The 18,073-nt window shown below is 43.7% G+C and overlaps 1 protein-coding gene across 9 annotated transcripts in view; it reads left to right on the top strand.

Annotated features, from left to right (window-relative positions):
- Window positions 1-18,073, top strand: part of TSPAN4 (tetraspanin 4) — a 407,111-nt gene that overhangs the window by 380,493 nt on the left and 8,545 nt on the right. For all 9 annotated transcript variants that reach the window (XM_080593874.1, XM_080593877.1, XM_080593879.1 and 6 more), the window contains one exon: window positions 12,354-12,455. In XM_080593874.1, the coding sequence (XP_080450000.1) occupies window positions 12,354-12,455 (102 nt within the window). The remainder of the gene's footprint in view (window positions 1-12,353; window positions 12,456-18,073) is intronic.

The raw sequence follows: 18,073 nt of genomic DNA, 5'->3' as shown, positions 1-18,073 counted from the left end.
CAAATCCGAGGTGTCTGGAGATTGTCCAAACTAACCTTTACAAATGTGTCAGTGACCTCGAGGTGACTGGCAGTCAATTAATTCAAGGTGAAATTATCCAGTGGAGATATGCCCTTTAAGGATCCTGATTAAGATGCAGCTTGTGCTTGGAACTGATTAAAAGTGATTGCCATCTGAAGGAGATGGTGTTGTGGCCGGCAGTGATTTGATTGAGTCTGGATTATTGTAGACAGTTCTCTATATACTTTTAGATGTGACCTTGTTCTGTTGTTGAGAGGCAGCCAGGCCGAGAGGGACCAACTCTGCAAATTTTCTTCCTTTTTCCTAAACAGTGACTCCTTTGGATTTGGAATGGGACAGTTTAATAGGCCAGGCATCACGTTGATGCAGTACGTTTTGTATTACGGTACAAGATTTCAGGCTGTGAAGTCAGGCTTTTAGTGGTTTTACGAGCACTAGAATTCAATAATCAAAGAAGAAAAGCACAGCATCGCTTCCTCTTCCTGGGCAGCAAAGTTGCTTGTTGTTGCAGGAGGTTCTTGGCGCCCCAGACTGTGTCTCCTTCCCCTTTCCTTTCCCTGTTTGAATGAGACCCAGCAACTCTGGGGGATCTTCAGACACCGTGAAATTGAACTGGAGTGCCACAGGTCTGCTCGACCCTGCACCTGGGGCAAATGCTGGCATTGGTATTGCCACGGTTTCGGATCCTCTGACCAAGTACACAGACCACCCCGCAATTCCACTCAAGGAAATCAGTTACTACATACATACTTGGTAAACATTAGCAAAGTGAATAATTTTATGTTACCTCATGGTGATAGCAAGTCACTCACTGGTCTCTTGAGTATTTTCTGTCACAACACGGGGATCCCCTTTCACTGGGGAAGTCTGCTTACCTGTAGTCCAGCTATATCTGGTAAAGTGATCTCCAACAGCTTACTAGTATGCCTGGGTTTTATCGGGTTAGGTGAGGGTGGCTCAGATCATAATCTCACTCGGGACCCATGAATGGATCACATTCTGGGGTATAGGAGGCTCCCCAGGCAGTAGCAGTTTGAGGTGAACCTTTCTCCAAGATTTCCAGTTTCTCCTTTCATCCAGATTTATTGCATTTAGCAGGGTTTCTGCTGTTCATTTACTAAACGCCAATTTTATGTCAATAATTTAGTGGTTCTGTATGGAAACATTGCAGGCCCCCAGTACCCTGTCTGTATGAAGACACTGCCATTCATCTCTGTTTAACATGTGGCGAAACAACTGTGTTCCCTTCTCCATTCAACCTGCCTCACTTCATGAGAGAAATGCAGCTTTTTGTGACATCATTAGAAATAGAGAGGATGTTGGAAACTTGCATTTTGTGTTATGGAAGTGTGACTGGCAGGTTGTTTATGTGCTTGTTTTCTGTTATTATGGAAAGCAATCTCCATGTAGTTTTCGTTTCAGTCACTGAGTCCCAAATCATTCCCTTCACGATAAAATCTGTTTTCTATGGAGTATACGGTGAAGAGCTGCAATTGTTTCGTTAAAATGAAAGAGGCATTTAATAGCAGTTACTCACTTCTGTTGCTTTTGTCATCTACTAGCTTTCCAAGACATTTTATTTACCAGTCCATAATATCTCCACTTAAAAGCTACCTGATGATTAAAAACAGTAATTCCAGTTGCTTGTGAAGGTCAGAACTCCCACGATGTCAGAAATGCTGTTTTGGAGAGGGAATGGTTTACAAACTTGCATGTACTCCAATAGAAAGATGTTTCTGAGCCACTGGAGAGCCTATGTGACTGATGCCAAGTAAGCAGAAATGCGAGCAACTCCACTGATTATCGTGGAGCCAGGCAGATTTCTACTAGCTGACGAGCTGGTATTTCACGTAACCTTTGATTCTTGTAAGTGTATGTCTGTGTGATTAGAAGAAAAGAACATATTTTCAAGGAAGAAAATGTAGGTATGGAGATAATTACCTTCTCTGGTGTTTCGCCAGGAGGATATTGAGATCTTTCTCCATTTTCTTCAGAATAAAGCCTGGCAGCTCTTCAAATGGTCTTGCTGAGTTTCTGCAAAGTAGCCAAGTGTTCCCGCAGAGCCCTCTGTCTCTCCAAGCATGCCTTTCCCCAGAGCCAGGACTTCTGCTACCCTCTTGCTCTGGGGCTGCCATGTGCAGTCCTCCCACCTGGAGGCTGAGCAGAGATCCTCCCATGGTAGGCATAAAGCTTGCTGTCACGAGCATGACTTCGCCTGCCATTCCGTTCCCTCTGAGGACAGTGGTAATTCTCCTCACAGCATTATTTATTTAAAATGAGTTCATTTCAGAGAAAGCGTATCTTAAGAATAATAAAGCAGGCTGTGTGCATAGCTCACTTTCCCCTAAGGACTAACGGTCCCTGGATTTAGGAAGACACAGTTCGTGCAATCCACAGCATCTCTCTGCCAGCCTGCCTTTTCAGACAAGTTTCTCCAGGCAGAGTAACAGATATTAACCCTACAGTGGGCTTTAATCTGTTTTGGTTTTCTTTCTTTCTTTCTTTATTTTTTCGATGTGTATTGTAGTTCCAGCAAGAGAAAGGTGGTTTATCACCAGACTCTTTGTTCTAAGGAACCAGGAACACTTCTTCCCCTGAGGACATGATGTAATCAGCCCTCTCCCCCTCTTGCCTTACAGCTTACCCTGGTGGTCACTAATTGCTGGTGGAGCTGACAATGCTAGGCCTGGCAGATCAGGTCTGCCACCAGGAGGTGGCACTTGCAGTGCTGGTGATAAACCCCGGGGAGCTTACGTGCCTTTCCCATCGCCTCCAGCAAAATTCAGGTGCCACCATTCAGATCTAGGTAGGGTGTAATTGTTGTGACTTGCTCAGAAATGTATTTACTTCACAGCACTGGAGAAATTCTGTATTTTGGCTTATATTTTCCTATCACAGTTGTGAATTTAAGAAGAAATGAGGTTCCTTGGATGATGAATTTGACAGAGAGCCCCCACTTAACATGGTTTGTGGGACTGGCCCATCTTCTCTTGGCACAGGGAGAGCGTAGGGTATGGTTTGCCTTTGCTATCATTCCTCCCCTGATATTTTAGTAGATTTGCTTTGAAAGCCCTCTCATTCACCTTTAAGCTAAGTAAATGAGTATCGTAAATAATTGAAACTACAGTTGATCCCATGGGAAGGCTGCAACAAATGGCTTAGTGGGCAAGTGGCCAAGTCCTTCATCTCTGTGAGTAACCTACTGGCTTTCCCCTTCTCAGCACACAGCATCTGCAAAGGAGTCTGTGTCCAATGTCACTGTTCCGCCTAATATATCATCGCACAATGGTCATCAGTTCCTACAAGGAAAGAGGCTTGTCTCCTTGCTTCAGTTTGCCTCTGCACGCTCTGAAGCCTTTGTGGCAGCTAATTGGATCTCAAGCTCTATTGACATGTACATCCCTAGGTATTTGGCTTTTTTTAGGGTTTTTTTTTTGGTCTGCATAGATGGAGATAACAGGTTGTTAGCACTTGAAACATAAGTCCAACCCACCTTTCATGTCTCTTGGCAAACAAAGGCTAAACAGCATGTATCACATTAATTAGCATCCTTCCCAATTTACTTATCTGAGGATATACTGATGGCTGTTGAGGACAAATGAAAGTGAGTATCTTGGAAAAAAGGCAAAGAGGCTGAATACAGATATCCTGGAATTATTCTCAACATAAGCACAGGTTTTGAAAGAACGGGCATTTCCCTTTTCTGCTGTTGTAGATTCCGTGTACATGGGATTTCAATACATGAACATGGCTCAGAGGAGTCTTTACACCGTGGCACAGAAGTGGTCCTATAGCCAGTGAAGATCAAGGCAAAATTGCTATCTACTGGGACATGCAGGGAAGGAATTACTCTTACTGTGGGGAAATGAGTAAGTAGGAGGGTTGACACCCGAAGGAGACAAAGGCTTTGAGGATCATTTGGGAGATCTGTGGGACACGAGGCTGATACTCCTGATGATGTGCATAGCTGAGAACAGCAGCTGGTGGGACACATGGCTGGAAAAAGGGGACAGATCTTTTCTGAGTCAGTCATCTTCGGAGCAAGTACACGGAGAAAACCTAACGACAAAGGGAAATTGCATTCTGGAAGGGAAATGGCGATGCTGGGTAACGACAGCACCCGACTTTGCTGGTGTCACTGCTATTGAGGATGTTAGTATCATTTTCCCCAGCCAGCTTAATAACCTGAAGAAGAGTTTATTTACATGTGAACAAAAGGTTTCTTATAAAGAATCATCATAAAAAGCATCCACAGTGCTGTATTAATAATTCTGTATTTCACAAAAAACATGCACCTTTGTGTTCTCTCATGGAAATTCCTCCAATATGCTGGTGAGACTTTTGTCACTCAAAATGCATAATGCTCTAGAAGAATTCACTTAATGTCCTAGTAATTAATTAGTTGTGTTAGCCTTCTGTGTATGTAATTGATTTGATTTACCTGCATGGTTTTACCTAGCCCTTTCCCCATGCTCACTGCACCGTGCAAACTACCCTAAAACAAGAAGCAGCAAGCAAAGAATTCATGCTCAAGGCTCTTACTCCCAGGTTCACTAAAAATAAATGAGCTGAGTTTTTTTTTTTTTTTTAAGGAGGTGGAGGACAGTCTCACTTTGGAGTCTCAATGCACAGGGTGCCACAGAGGATAGAGAGCTGCATGTACCCATCCTCTTAAATAAGTAGTCAGCTGCACCATTGGATTAAGTCTGTATCAAGCTAAGAATGTGCATCTTAATATTTTGAGCCCTTCTCTCTGGGCTAGTTATGATATGCTTTATTTAAACAAGCTTGGGGACCTGATGCACAAGTTATTCAGCTGTTGCTGTGGATAAGAGCAGATTAGATTGCAGTGACCTCCTTGGCTAAAGAAAAGTGTACTTTCCACTTACACCAGCAATGACGGGTAGCTAAACATCCACTTTGTGAGAAAACAGCTCTCTCCCCTTGAACTTTAAAGGAAACATTTGAACAAAATGAGCTGTGGTTTCCTGAAAACACGTGAATTTGCTCTTGCACAAGAAGTTTGATTGGCAAAGCCTAGTGACTTGTGATACTTGTGATCTCTGTTTAAAACAAAGCAACAGTAAAGCTGCTGTTGGGATTTGTTGGTGTTTTAATGGTATGAACAGTACAGGGATGTTTCGGAGGCTGCCTCTCTTGCAGCCTCAGCTGTATGCCGTGTCAGGTGCCTTGACACCTGCTTTTGAGCACAAGCAGGTGCACAGGGGCAGAAGACTGTTGAAACTGCAGTTAATTGTATGCACAAACCCCGGACCCCAGAAAAACAGATTTGAAAACCCAAGCTCTTTGGCTTCCTTGTTAGTTTTTTTCTAATAAAAGCTACTGCAAGTTCCTGGTTCTTGTGGTGGGAGACTCGAAGTTTCACCAGCTTCTTGCTCCAGGCTTCCTGCTTGCTTCTTTTGCTTCCTGCTGGACCTCAATTTAACCCTCTCAGTGTCAGGAGGGTTACTGTCCCTCTCAGGTCAGTAACTCCGTTAATTAGCTCAGATTCTGTACAGGGCTTCATGTCCCAGGTAGTTTTTGGTATTAAATGCTCGCTCCAAATTTTGTGATGAATTTTGTGGCACAAGTGCAGTGTGATATCTTCTGTTTTATCAATAAAGAACTGAAACACAAGACAAGCCATGACTTTTCAGGAGTATATAGGAAGCCTGTCGCACAGCTACTTCCCACAGCCAGATCATTTCTTAGGATCTTCTGTTCTTCTGTTCTCCGGTCATCCTCTGAAGTTACGCAGCCAGTGACGGTGTATCTCTGCTGGTATCAAACATGGCTAGAGTCAATAAGCATTTCAGCAACCTTGGAAGATTCCTAAACGTTTGATTCCTGAGGTAGGCTTTTACAGTCAAATTAGGAAAAGAAAATTCAGTAAGCAAGCAGCTTGCTGTTTTTAAGGAAGAAATTACAAGAAAATGTTAAGACCTGGAGCTGTTTCACATCTGGAGAGAAAGCGAGGAAGGGGGAATCTCCCAGAGCTGACTAAAGCATCTTGGAGATGCTGTGTAACACTGGTGGCACTGACAAGAAATGAGTCTGTTGTCCCTTGACTGCCAGATGTCAGCAAAACTCATGCAATGCCTCTTACTTAGCTCAGTAGTCTTTATCCTAAAATCTTACAAGATTTCTATTGAGAGGCAGATGGTACGAGGAGGTCAGGGCTGAAGAAAACATGTACTGCCCTGAGCTTCTTACTCTTATAGACAGGCTTGGGGACATCTCATTTAAAACAAGCCTTACCTGTTGGTACAATCAATCTCGTCTCTTCTTAGCAGGCAAGAGGGCTCCCACAAATGACCTTATAGATCAGGTACTTTCTGTTTACATTCGATTTCCCACTCCCTGCTATTTGTAGAAAATGATCATCAAGGCATTACATTTAAAGTTTTGCCTGGTGAGAAACTATTGGATATTTTGTCATTTCCTTGCAGCTTCTCCTACCCGAGTGGAGAGGCAGAGAGGTAGGGGAAGCAATCACCAGAAAGGTCAGGAATATTTACTTACCTATATTGAAGCGCTGCTGAGTGGCTTTGTCCAGTTTGGGAGCTGGCTGGGTGGCATTTTTTCGTTCAGGATGTGGTAGAGAAGTACTGAGGCTTGAAATTAAAAGTCTATTTACCTGCGGGTTAGAAAGCTGGGGTTGCTGCAGGCATCCTCTGTCTGGCCTTTGCCTAAAGGCTATGCCAGAATGTAAGTGACATCTCACGCTGGCAGCGAGTTGAAAAGGAGCTGATAAAGAAAGATCTCCCCAAGAGGCTGCTTTTGGCCCTTCCTCCAGAGAGGATTGCAACAAGGCCTCACAGTGTGCCGGGACAGCAGAAAGGATTTCGCTCTTCAGTATCACTGTGGCTTCAGCTTAATCAGAGAGTTGTATCATACCGATTGTAAATACTGGCAAAGCCTGGGCTCTGCACAGATACAACTTGTTGTTGCAGTTCCGTGGCTTTTACCAGGAAGGGAAGGAGGAGTCTGGCAGCTCCTGGTCCTCTTGAAGGGTGCTGGCCTTGCGCTGGGCTTGCCAGCCAGCCACAGCTCCCCTCGTGGGCTCTGCATTTCCGAAGCAAAGAGGGGACACAACCGAGAGTAAAACAAGCCTTACGTGTGAATTGCTACAGCTTTAGTAGCTGTCCCAAGGAACCACTTCTTAACTTGGCCTGAATTTATACACAGGTTTAAGTAAGGTGTGTGTAAGGGACGTTTGGCCGCTGCTGTGATGTAGATGAGGCTGGGACAGATCCCTGCCCCTTCTCCCTCGCTGCATCAGCTGCTTCCAGCCACCGACCTCGGCTGCAGTTACTCTCCAGTCCTGCCACAGGTCCTGCAGCTCTCCTCTTGTTCAGATACTGCTGTACTTCAGTGCCTGAAGCTCTCTGCACATGACCTGTGTACCATAGAGTGGTATCATTTGTTTTTTAGAAAGTCTTTTTAATAAGGCAATGAGATATTGAAGAGCCAAATTAGGCTCTGATGGGAGAAGGTGGGAAAATATTTGTGCTCATTTAGTGGGAACAGTATCTGACGTTAGGTAAAGTGCTAGCCATGTGTATGCCCTGCTCTAAGAAGTGGTGATCTTGCGCTGCTTTATAGTGGATTTCCACACTGAGCAGCAGGACACATTGAACTTCTCTTAGCAGAAACGCCACTGAAACCTGGTGATGTTAACAAACAGGAGTAAACCTCCAATGTGACTGAAGCCAGAAGTTGCAGGAATTCGCATGGAAGTGGTGCCAGGTAGAAGCTCACTCCTCTCATCTTTTGCCTGATGAATCCTAAGGAGAAGAAGAATTTTTCTCTGCTTCACTTCCAGATTGATAAAAGGTTCTTACTGCCTAACCTTTCAGAAACCCTTTCTTCTACGGAAATCCACATGACTAAAAATAGGCATCTCATTTAGAATAATGGTTTGCCTGCTGAGAGTTTTTTATTATGCTTCGTTGTGCTCCTTCACAAGTATTATGCTTTGCCAAAGGCATGGCTTGTGTATGGGAGAACACAGCAGATTCGAATTGCAGAATATTTAATACAGTACTTACAGCCCCTGTTTTGTGATAGACGTTTTGCCCGGCTGAGGACTGGTAGCGCAGAGACAAACAAGAGAAGCTGACAGATTGGTGAATGCTGGGTGGGATCGCCTTTCAGCAGACTTGATGAATCACTCTGCTGCAGCATTTCATTTTCAGAAAGATCATTTGCGGAAAAAGTCAAATGGAAGGCAGAAAAAGAGGCAGCCGGGAGTGTTTTGTGAGTTTTCATTTAAATCAAATATACAATTAAATTAGAATAAAGATGTATTTAAAAGTTCCTGCTATTCCAAACATATTTTGAGGAACAAACAAAATCCAGGCTAGCAGGAAACAGAATGAACTGGAGGAGGGTTTGCCAGTCATGTTCCAAAAGTAGGTGTTGAGTTTTGCTTAACTCTGATCGAAACCAGTAGGAATTACGTGTCTAGAGCTTCAAACAGCGCTTCAATTAGGTAAGAAAAAATGTCCATGTTAAAACCTCGCAGGCAGGTCATTCGAGCAAAGACTAATGTGCTTTTAATAGGACTGCACGTGGACCCTGAACTCCTTGTGGCCTGAATGAGGGAAGTGGTCTTGCTTAATGCCTTGTCTGGACTCTTAGAAGTTCAAGGCTGCTTCTGTGTCAAGACCAACTAGTTAATAGACACACATTAATAGAAAGGGCTCTCTCGGTTGTGCTGCACAAGGTTGCTTTGAGGGCTCTGTGCTCAGCGCGAGGGGTGACTCTCACATCCATTTTCTCACCATACCAAATTTGTTGTTGTCTTCAAATCAGGCTCGGCAGTTTTTCTCCTGTCTCTCATGGGAGCATCAGCCCATCTGTAGGAGTTTTTCCAGGTCAAAACTTTCACCCTTGTTTCTGGATCCCCACCATACTCAGCGGGGTTGCAGGGAGGTGAAGGCAGGCAGAATCGTACGGAGAGGTGAGAGTTACGGCGCAGCCGTATCAGCTTGGCAGGGTGAAAGGCTGCGGGGGATGCCGAGCACCTTTTTGACCCTAGCATAAGCATACGGCAGAGTGTGAATGCTTTGAGGAGTAACTCTTTGAAAAAGGTTTTAAATCAGCTGCTCTTCAGAGAACAGCACTCTTTGGTGCATTTACAGCACACTTGGTTAGAAGATCAGTTAGAAACTCATATAAAGGAGGACTATGTAAAATGCTACATTTACAGTCACTCAAATAAATACAAAGCTGTATATGTATGTGTATATGTATATATATTAAACTATAAGACTTCTAGATAGCTTCCCATGTCAGTGGACATGGAATAAAAAAGTAAAGAAATCTGGAGGTAGTGTTCACAGCATCTGTATGCCTGCCTCTTGCAGAGAAGCAAGCAGTCGAGAGACTGCCTGGAGATGAGACAGAAGGAAATGAGACACACATACAGCGTGGGGTTATAAAACGCTTATGTCCCCTTCTAAGCAAGATATTCAAACAGACACTTTCTTTTTAAACCAACAAATAATAATAATGGGTCATACAATGCGCATGAATTGATGTGAAGGGACTTGATTTCAAAGCATTGATGCTTTGAAATGCTAGTGCAGGAACTGGTCATGTAATGCCTGTTTTGTTAAGCAATGTTTTGCTGTTCACTCCGTTTCTGAAATGTGGAAGTCTGTTGCCAGTTGTGTTCACAACATAAAATTCTTATACTATTTGTGCAGGGAAAAGTGGTTAACTTTATGAGAAGGAGAGGGCTTGCTTTCATTTTGCCTCTGCAAGTTGCTCATTAGTGAATCTTCTGCAGGTAAAAAGGAAGAGCAGGAACTCATGGAGAGGCAGTCTATTGAGACCGTGTTAAAGCACACACGAGCTAACAAAACATTACTCCTGATGTTGAAGTACTTTATAAATGTTGATTGCAAGTTATTAAACATCGTTGATCTCAAGTAGGACATGGAGATTGCCTTGACAAGGGCAGCCTGTGAGCCCGGGTAAAAGGGATTATCGTGTTGAGCCACTGCATCGGTTTGCAAATCAAAATCTGAGTGCGGAAGTGCAAACTTCACATTTTGCATCTGGTAGGATGCCACGTGCCTTTCAGAGAAGCATCACTGTTTTGTTTGACCTCATCCCCCTTCCTCCAGATTAGCGGTGATGGGAATTGTAGGTTGATGCATAGCTCTCTCACTTGGCAGGGCAGATTTTCTTAAGTCTGATAAATTAATATTCCAAATAGACCTTCCTCTTTTGTCTTCAAGGCAATAAATCTAATAGTTAGATATCTGCCCTCAGCTAGGCTGTTCCTCTTCACCTGTCCCTTTCTGAATTAGTTTTTCAACAATCGAATTACCTCACTACTTCTGTAGGATACTAGCTAAATTTCAGAGCCTCTCTTGAGCTAACAGCACAACTGTGCCTACCCATCCTTTCTGGTGTTTCTGCTCGAGACCACAGGAGGTCCAGACACGGCACAGGGAGTTGAGGGTAAGTGAAGAGCTGAAACCCAGCCCAGTCTAATTCCTAAAAGAAGGCTAGGAATCCCAAACACATGTAACTTCATCATTTATTGCCTGTAATTTTCTCAGCTAACTTCAAGCTTAATAATAGCTTTCAGATTTGGTTTTCTGTTCTAATTAATGTTCCAGTGACTGTGTATTCTCTCTGCGTAAAATCAAAAGCAGCTTCGATGATAATTGTAGTGGGAGCAGAGCACCTCCTGTTCAAGATAGTCATCCGCGAGAAAGTGCTTGCTTGACAGTCAAGGTGTTGAGAGTAAGCAGTAGCTTTTTCTTGTACTACCCCAGAGCTGTATTCTGTCAGTGGCTCTGCTTGGTGGTAGTAAACCTCTAAGAAGGAAATGAGAGAACCAGAGAGACCTAGCACCACCTTTGCACGTGCAGCAGAGATTTCTTCATTGTGATGAACTTCTGAAGTCATAGTTTGTCGTGGAGTCGTGTCGTTGAGTAACTTTACATTTACCCCGTAATGATTATGACGTAGTGGGTTCAAAGTTCCTCTTTTACACTGTGGGAAATGCTTTGCATCCACTTTTTTTCCAGGAGCAAACAAAAACAATTCCGTATGAACAACACGGATGGAAAATCCTAGTGTATGGTAGAAGCACAATAGCTTTAACTCAAAGTTAGCATCGGTTATTTCACTTTGGATGCCCCTAGCTGGAATGACTGGTGTCAGAGACGCAATTACCAAAGAATACGTTTGGTCTGTCTGATGTCCGATGTGGAAGAGAGGCAGGCGTTGCCTTAGACTGTCCCTGTGAAGCAAGCTGTGAATTTATTTTGGTTGTCATTTTGACTGCTGCAGCAAAAAGATCTGAGTAGTGTTGTATTTTTCAGTCAGATTTAGAGCAGATTAATGGAGAAGAAGAAGGGACAAGTCTGCTCACCTTTCCTGCTGTACCTCGGCTGTCGTTGAGGAGCACCCAGTGAGGGGGAATGGATGGGCATATCTGAGCAGCTCCTCAGTGCTTTGCGTTTACAGCAGAAAAATCAGGTTAAGCTGTGAATATGCATAACAGTAATATAAAAATGTTCCTTCCTTTTTTTGTTTGCTTGATTCTATACAAACGTGTACATGTGGTTATACTGGGAGAGAGGCACTTGCAGTCGGTTCGGATGCTCTCTTGGTGACCAGTGGGCCCCACAGCAGCCTGCTGTACCCGAGAGAGAGACTCAACTCTCGAGCACTGCAAAGGCCTCTAAAGCAGAACTTTATTTAAGAGCCGCTCCATTTAGTAGCTAAATTCTTACATCCCGTCTGTCCTGAATTTTGGATAGCTCTTTCCCTGCTGCTTCAGTATAACTACATCCATCCTGGTGTAAGAAGTGGGGTGCCTTGGCCAAAATAATGAACACAGTTCAGAGCATCACTACAACATTAGTGCTGCTGTTGATCTTTTAGGAAGCAAATGGAAGATGCTGCGGGGAACTTGTTCGCAACAGAAAGATATTAAGCTGAAAGGAAATGCTATGGGTAGATGATAGTTTTCATTTATAGGTCTCATTTGCAAAAATGAGTGATTAAACTGAATCCAGTCTCTCTATAGTACTTTGGTGGTTAAGGGAGAAGGGAAAAGACGTTCTGGAGGTCTGCAATGGAAAACACGACCATTAACTCAGAACAGGAGCTCCTAATGTTCTCTGCAGATACCTGTAATAGACACCAGCTCTAGGGGAGAATGGCTTTAGGAAATGTCAGTTAACTTTTTATTTATTTCAGTTTATGACTATTGTCTGACATCTCCGTGCCCCCCTGCACTTTGATTCTGAACAGTTGTACTCAGCAAAGTTTGAGTTTTGTGTCTTTTGTTGTTGTTTCAGATTGACAAGTATGCTCAGCGTGATCTGAAGAAAGGGCTTCATTTGTATGGGACAGATGGAAACATTGGCCTAACTAATGCATGGAGCATCATTCAAACAGATGTAAGTCTAAGCTTTTTTTTTCCCTTCCTCTCTACCCTCTGGGTTCTGGAACAGCATATTCTATGTGCAGACCTAATTAGACCCCCAGATCCCAAGCCAACCTCTTCCTCACATCCAATCAGCACATTAGCAACTAAACTGCTGTTTGTAACAAATGGTGATTTTTGTTTATTTATTTTGGCTAGGATAGCTAATTTCTGTTACATATTTATATTTTGTTGACACCTAAATATCACTTAGTTTGCCGTGCAGAGAGTGCAGGAGATGGTCAAACAGGAAGCAAGCGTCACCTTCTCTTTAAAGTCAAAGCAATAGCTTACGTCGGAGCGAGCAGCAATAGCGTAATGACAAACACTCCAGACCTGTTTCATTACTGTCTTGTCTCCTTTTGTTGCTATTGTTGGTTTCCTCTAGCACAAAATGGAAGCTGGCCATGGTGTTTGCAACCTCCTCCTGCAGTCAGCACATTTTTTCCCAGCAGAATTCAGTCATCCTCCATCACAGATGGGCTGGGAATGATTTTTGCTATGTTGCCACCGCTGTCGCATCGTTCTGATTCTCTGACAACACTCTTGCCAGTGTTTGTCTCATAAGGCTAAGCTGAACTCCGTAGCTGGCTTTTTCCTTTTGTCCTTGTCTGGCTTGCTGAGGAAACGCCATCATTTACAGTCCAGGTTTATTAGCTCTGTCCATCTCTTTTCATATTCAGTGCAATTATTTCTCTTGGGTGTGATCTTTCTGATCTAAGTACTCCTTCTTGAATGAGGAAAAGTGCTTCAATTTCTCTTCAGCTTTAGGAAGAAGCACCCGTGCCACCTTGGTTTCACCCAGAAAATCTTCTGTAGCTTTCTCAGAATTCTCCTCCAGAGGCGCCAGCATGGTACAGACACGCAGGGCTCTAGTCTTGCCTCTGATGCCTTAAATTGGCCAGAAATGATAACCTCTGCCAATGCTTCCAAAGTTAAATGAACTACTCAAGATGATGGATGGGCAACCTACCGCATTCTGGTACAATAAACCTGCTCAATTTCCCTTTTCTTCCTTTACTTTAGTAAAATCCTGAACTGTACATCTTTCAGTCTGATCGTGTTCAAGATTCACATATGCTTTTCTATACAATATAAGATAACAGGAGTGGCAGGCTGCCAAGGAAGGTGGGAAGTTAAAAAATTCAGGGTCGCTAGCAGAGCCAAAGAATTGGTTTGCTAATCCCTGTGTATTTTTGGGCTGTAGATCCTGTCCATATTGAGAGCAGCAGGCTGGCAGTGACAGTACTGCATATGAAAGTCTTGAACAGCTCAGGTCCAGCAAACAACCTTCCTGGTCCGGCATCCTAGCAATTGCATGGGGAAGGTTCCTTCTGTTATCTTTCAAAGGACTCAGCATTTTGCGTTAGTTCCTAATATTTTTCTCTTCCAACACTACGCTGTATGAAAAGGGATAAATTACAGACAAGAGAAATGCATTTTGAGGTGCTGGCCCAACAGTAAGTCATATGAAATGTAGATAAAATGTTTAATATCATTGCTTATTTCAAACAGAATATAGAAGTTTTGCCCCCTCACACTAACTTCATTCTGGAACAAAATTTACTAATATTAAGATGTTTGTGGTAAATATTAATCTGTTTTCAGTGACACCCCAAGAAGTATTAGATATATATCTAAGGTGGAGGAAAAAACATTATGTGGAGGATTTAAGGAAGCTTCTGCTTCCTTTCTGTAAAATTGGTGCAACAATATATTCTGGTATGTCCAATTCACCTATCCACCACATTTTTTTCGAGATGTTCACAAATTGGACTGGATTCAAGTAAGATATACCAGAATAATCAGAACTGTGGAAATCTACTTGATGGTGAGAAATTTACAAAGCTTCATGTAACCAGGGAAAGATGAAGTAGTGCTTTGATTGCAGTCCTTAAAGGGAGCAGGAAGGGAAATGGTTTTTGAAAGTAGGGAGCGCTGCAATTGATCTGAGAGCTGAAAACACAAGCTACAGATATTTGATGGCAAGATGCCATTTGTGCAGCAGGATGCTGCATCCTCCTTCCCTGCAGTTGAGACAGTTTGGTTTTTTTTTTTTTTTTTTCTAAAATAAATGGTCTTGTTCAGCGACAAGCTTGGGCTTGATAGTTTGTGGTCTTTGCAGTGCTACAGATGATGCTAGATGATATTAATGGTTCCTTTGGCCTTGAAACCTCTTACTGTTTAAAGCGGGTCTTATAAGTTTCAGACGTCAGCTAGTTCTAACGTCAGTGAGTTCTTAAGCCCCAAAAGAGCCCAAAAGATAACAGGAAAGTGCCACCTTGCAAGCCACCTGCAGTCTTGTTAAGTCGCTCTCTTTTCTAACAGGCCAGCTACAAGAGCACCACGCAGCGTCCTGGCAGCACCGCGCTCGTACAGCCCACGTGCTCCCGGCGCTGCGTAGCGAGGAGAGGAGCATGGCACTCCCAGAGAGCCAGCTTTACTGCTCTGCATAATTGCTTTTCACATGTATCTTTCAAAACTATTTTGGAATAGACTATTGCAGTGGTGCAGTGGAGGCAATCCAGCATAGTTAATTATGTAAAGCACTTTGCAGTTGAATAGCACTATGTAAATGCCAAGTATTATTTTTTGTGTTCAGTAATAATCGTTACCCCTTACATCGCTAATCAGTAGAAGGTAATCACTGATGAGAGGATTAGGAGCGTGCAGGGGACTTGCAGAAGTGAAGGTCCTGGCCCAGACTTGCTGTTTTCATTCTGGCTGCAAAGGGACAGCTCTCCCAAACCCCCCTGTTAGAGCTATCACGTTGCCATACAGCAGAATGTCTCAGCGCTCATTTTTTTTAATGGAGCCAGTAGACACCAGTCATCGGTTGAGCTATGGGCCGTGTCTGTATGTGGATGGAAAACAGCAGCCTCAGAAAAAGGGGAAATAAAACTTGACAGTAGCAGAAATGATGATGAGTCGTCCTCCCTTGTCCCCTCCGCATTCGCCCTCCTTTCTTTGCACAAGTACTACTCAGAGCTAGAACAGAAGGCTGGCACTGGGATTAAAATACTAGGCCTAGACCCAGGGGTCTGAGCTCTGGTGTGGCTCTGCAGTTGTCCTGCTGTTAGCCTGCAGACCGTCCCCACCCGGAGGTCACCAAGTGCCACCAAGTGTGGCAACCGCTGCTTGAAGAAGGGGAAAAAAATTTTACCCAGAAACAGAGCCCCGTGTAGCTGGTGGCATTGGGTCTCCGTGGGACTGGCGGGTCACGAGTTAGGGAGGCGTCTCCACTGGGGTATGGATGGCCAGCGCAAACACAGGCACCTGTGAATGGCGCTGTTGGGCTGCTTCGGGGCGACTGAGCGGACGGGCAGGCTCCCCTTTTCTCCTGAGTGGGGTGGGTGGGGGTGTCCCAGAGCAGCGTGACAGAAGAGCTAAGCAGAGAGGGGAATGGGGGCTGGTTTTCTGTTGTTCCTCCTCTTTTGAGGGGCTTTCTTCATTGAAGCCTTTGTGCCTTAAGAAATTGTTTTCCCCTTTTTCCCAGAAGCATGCAGTGCCCAGGTAACCAGGACAAGGACAAGGCAGGCTCGGGCAGGCCCTGCTGCTGGGAGGAATGTCTAGATGTGGTCTGTGATCTGCTGGGATTACCAGCGAGGGAGTGGGGCTGAGCTGCATACATGCAATGCATGGTAGAGGAAAGCACTAGGCTCGTTCTGCAGCGGTGTTAAGCCTTTAGGTCAGGGAGCTGGTGCAAGCTGGAACATTTTATTGATTTCTTTTTAATACCTTCAGATTACCAAACTCACTTCCTTTCTCAATGGAGTTTCAAGCTTTAAAAGAATCCAATGCGGAAGCAGGTGACTTACGCATGTCATGACTAAAGACCACAAAAGCATACAAAATTTTTTTAAATGTGGCTGAAATTCTAATAGTTTAGGATGTCAGTTACACAGAACCGTATCACACTCCTCACCGACCAGGACTGGTTAAAGTTACAGGTAGAGATCATTAGGAAATGAGAAATATGCATTAATTTTTAAAACGTTGCTTCATCCCCAGCATCTCTGTGATCAATTTTTGAACACATCTCCTTTTAACTAACCAGGCAGTAATTTGAGAAGCATGGAGAAAAAGCATTAGCTTCACTAAAGTGAGCAAATTCAGCTCACTTTTATTGCTGTGTAATCCCTTTCATGTCTATTTAGACCAAGGTAACTGAGAACAAAATTTGACCCAATCTCCCTCCACCCTGTCATTGATTTGATGTTAGATCAAAACATACTTTGGGATTACTGCTGAACTAATCCCAGAAATCCATTAAACATTATATGATTTTAAATTATAACCATCTTACTCACTCCTTTTTACGGTGATGAAAGAAAAAAATAATATAAAAGTCATCCTATGCTGTCCCTAGTGTCCCTACTAAAACCTGACTGAGCCAGGGACTGGATGTCTGCATGTTCAATTTTTATCTTTTCTTCTTTTTTTCTTTTTTCTCCAAAACCCCTGTCCCAACGTGGCTGATCTTGTGAGATTTTGGCAGTGAAAATAAGGCCTGTTCAGTCTTGAACACCAGTGAAATCCATGCAAGAATCTTTACATTTTCACTTCAGTAAGATAGAAATATGTTTAACATAAATTACCAGCCATAGATATACCAAGCAGCAATTGCTTGTTAACACAAAAATAAAGCCATCTGCAAGCAGTTTCCATTCCAAAAATACACGACAGAGACCTCAGTGCCGCTGGTGAGTTTGGCTGGGAAAAGACCTTAGCAGCACCACTTTTTGACTGCACATGGGCTTTTGGGAACCAACATGTCCCTTCAGACCCCCTGGTAATCAATACTGGGGAAGGACTGATGTCTGTAACCAAGGAGGACAAAATGTGGTTTGATATCTCAGGAGACAGAGCCTCCCATGTGAAGCAAACAGCATCGTTGTGTCAGTATTGCTGGAAACGTTCAGCAGCAGGAGGTTGGATGCGCAGAGGCATTTGACAAGCTTTTTGCTTGTCTGAGCCACTGTGCCCCAACATTTGGAGGGTGTGAGTGTGCCCAGAACCAGTACCCAGCTGTTGCCTTGTGCCAGAAGTACCCCGTTTGTTCATGTGGGCAGGCACAATTACCTCCAATTAGACGAGGTCTTTCACAGCTACAAGCCCTGGCATTGCGTAATCTGAGGTGTCCAAGTCAGGGCGCCTTAAAGTTCCTGCTATTCAGGACAGTACCTGCCATTACTCCTTTTTAAAGTGTGTCAAGCTAGATGCCCCAAATAAGCACAAGTAGTTTGTAATTGTGTCTAAAAATGTGAGTGAATTGTTCCCTGTTGAAACTAGGGACAAAATCCATCAATTAGGCAACCCTATCTAACTTTATCACTAACTAGTGAAAGGAATAATATGGGACTGTAAACGACGCCCATAAAATGAAGGTGGTTGTAGCTTACCCTCCAGGAAACAGAGTCCTCAATTGCTTCATGACAATCGGGTGGTTTCACTTTTTAGCCACGGCAAAACATCGGCCTTAGTGAAGGAACATGAGCTCTGCCCTAACCGGCTGCAGCAAACTGCTGGTTGCAGAAATTACCTTCCACGTGACCTGTGCTTTCTCCACCCTCCAAGCTATAGGTCTGTCTC

This window comes from Anser brachyrhynchus (genome assembly GCF_964034855.1).
Source record: "Anser brachyrhynchus genome assembly, chromosome: 5".
Lineage (NCBI taxonomy): Eukaryota > Metazoa > Chordata > Aves > Anseriformes > Anatidae > Anser > Anser brachyrhynchus.
This window is presented reverse-complemented; position numbering and strand designations above follow the sequence as displayed.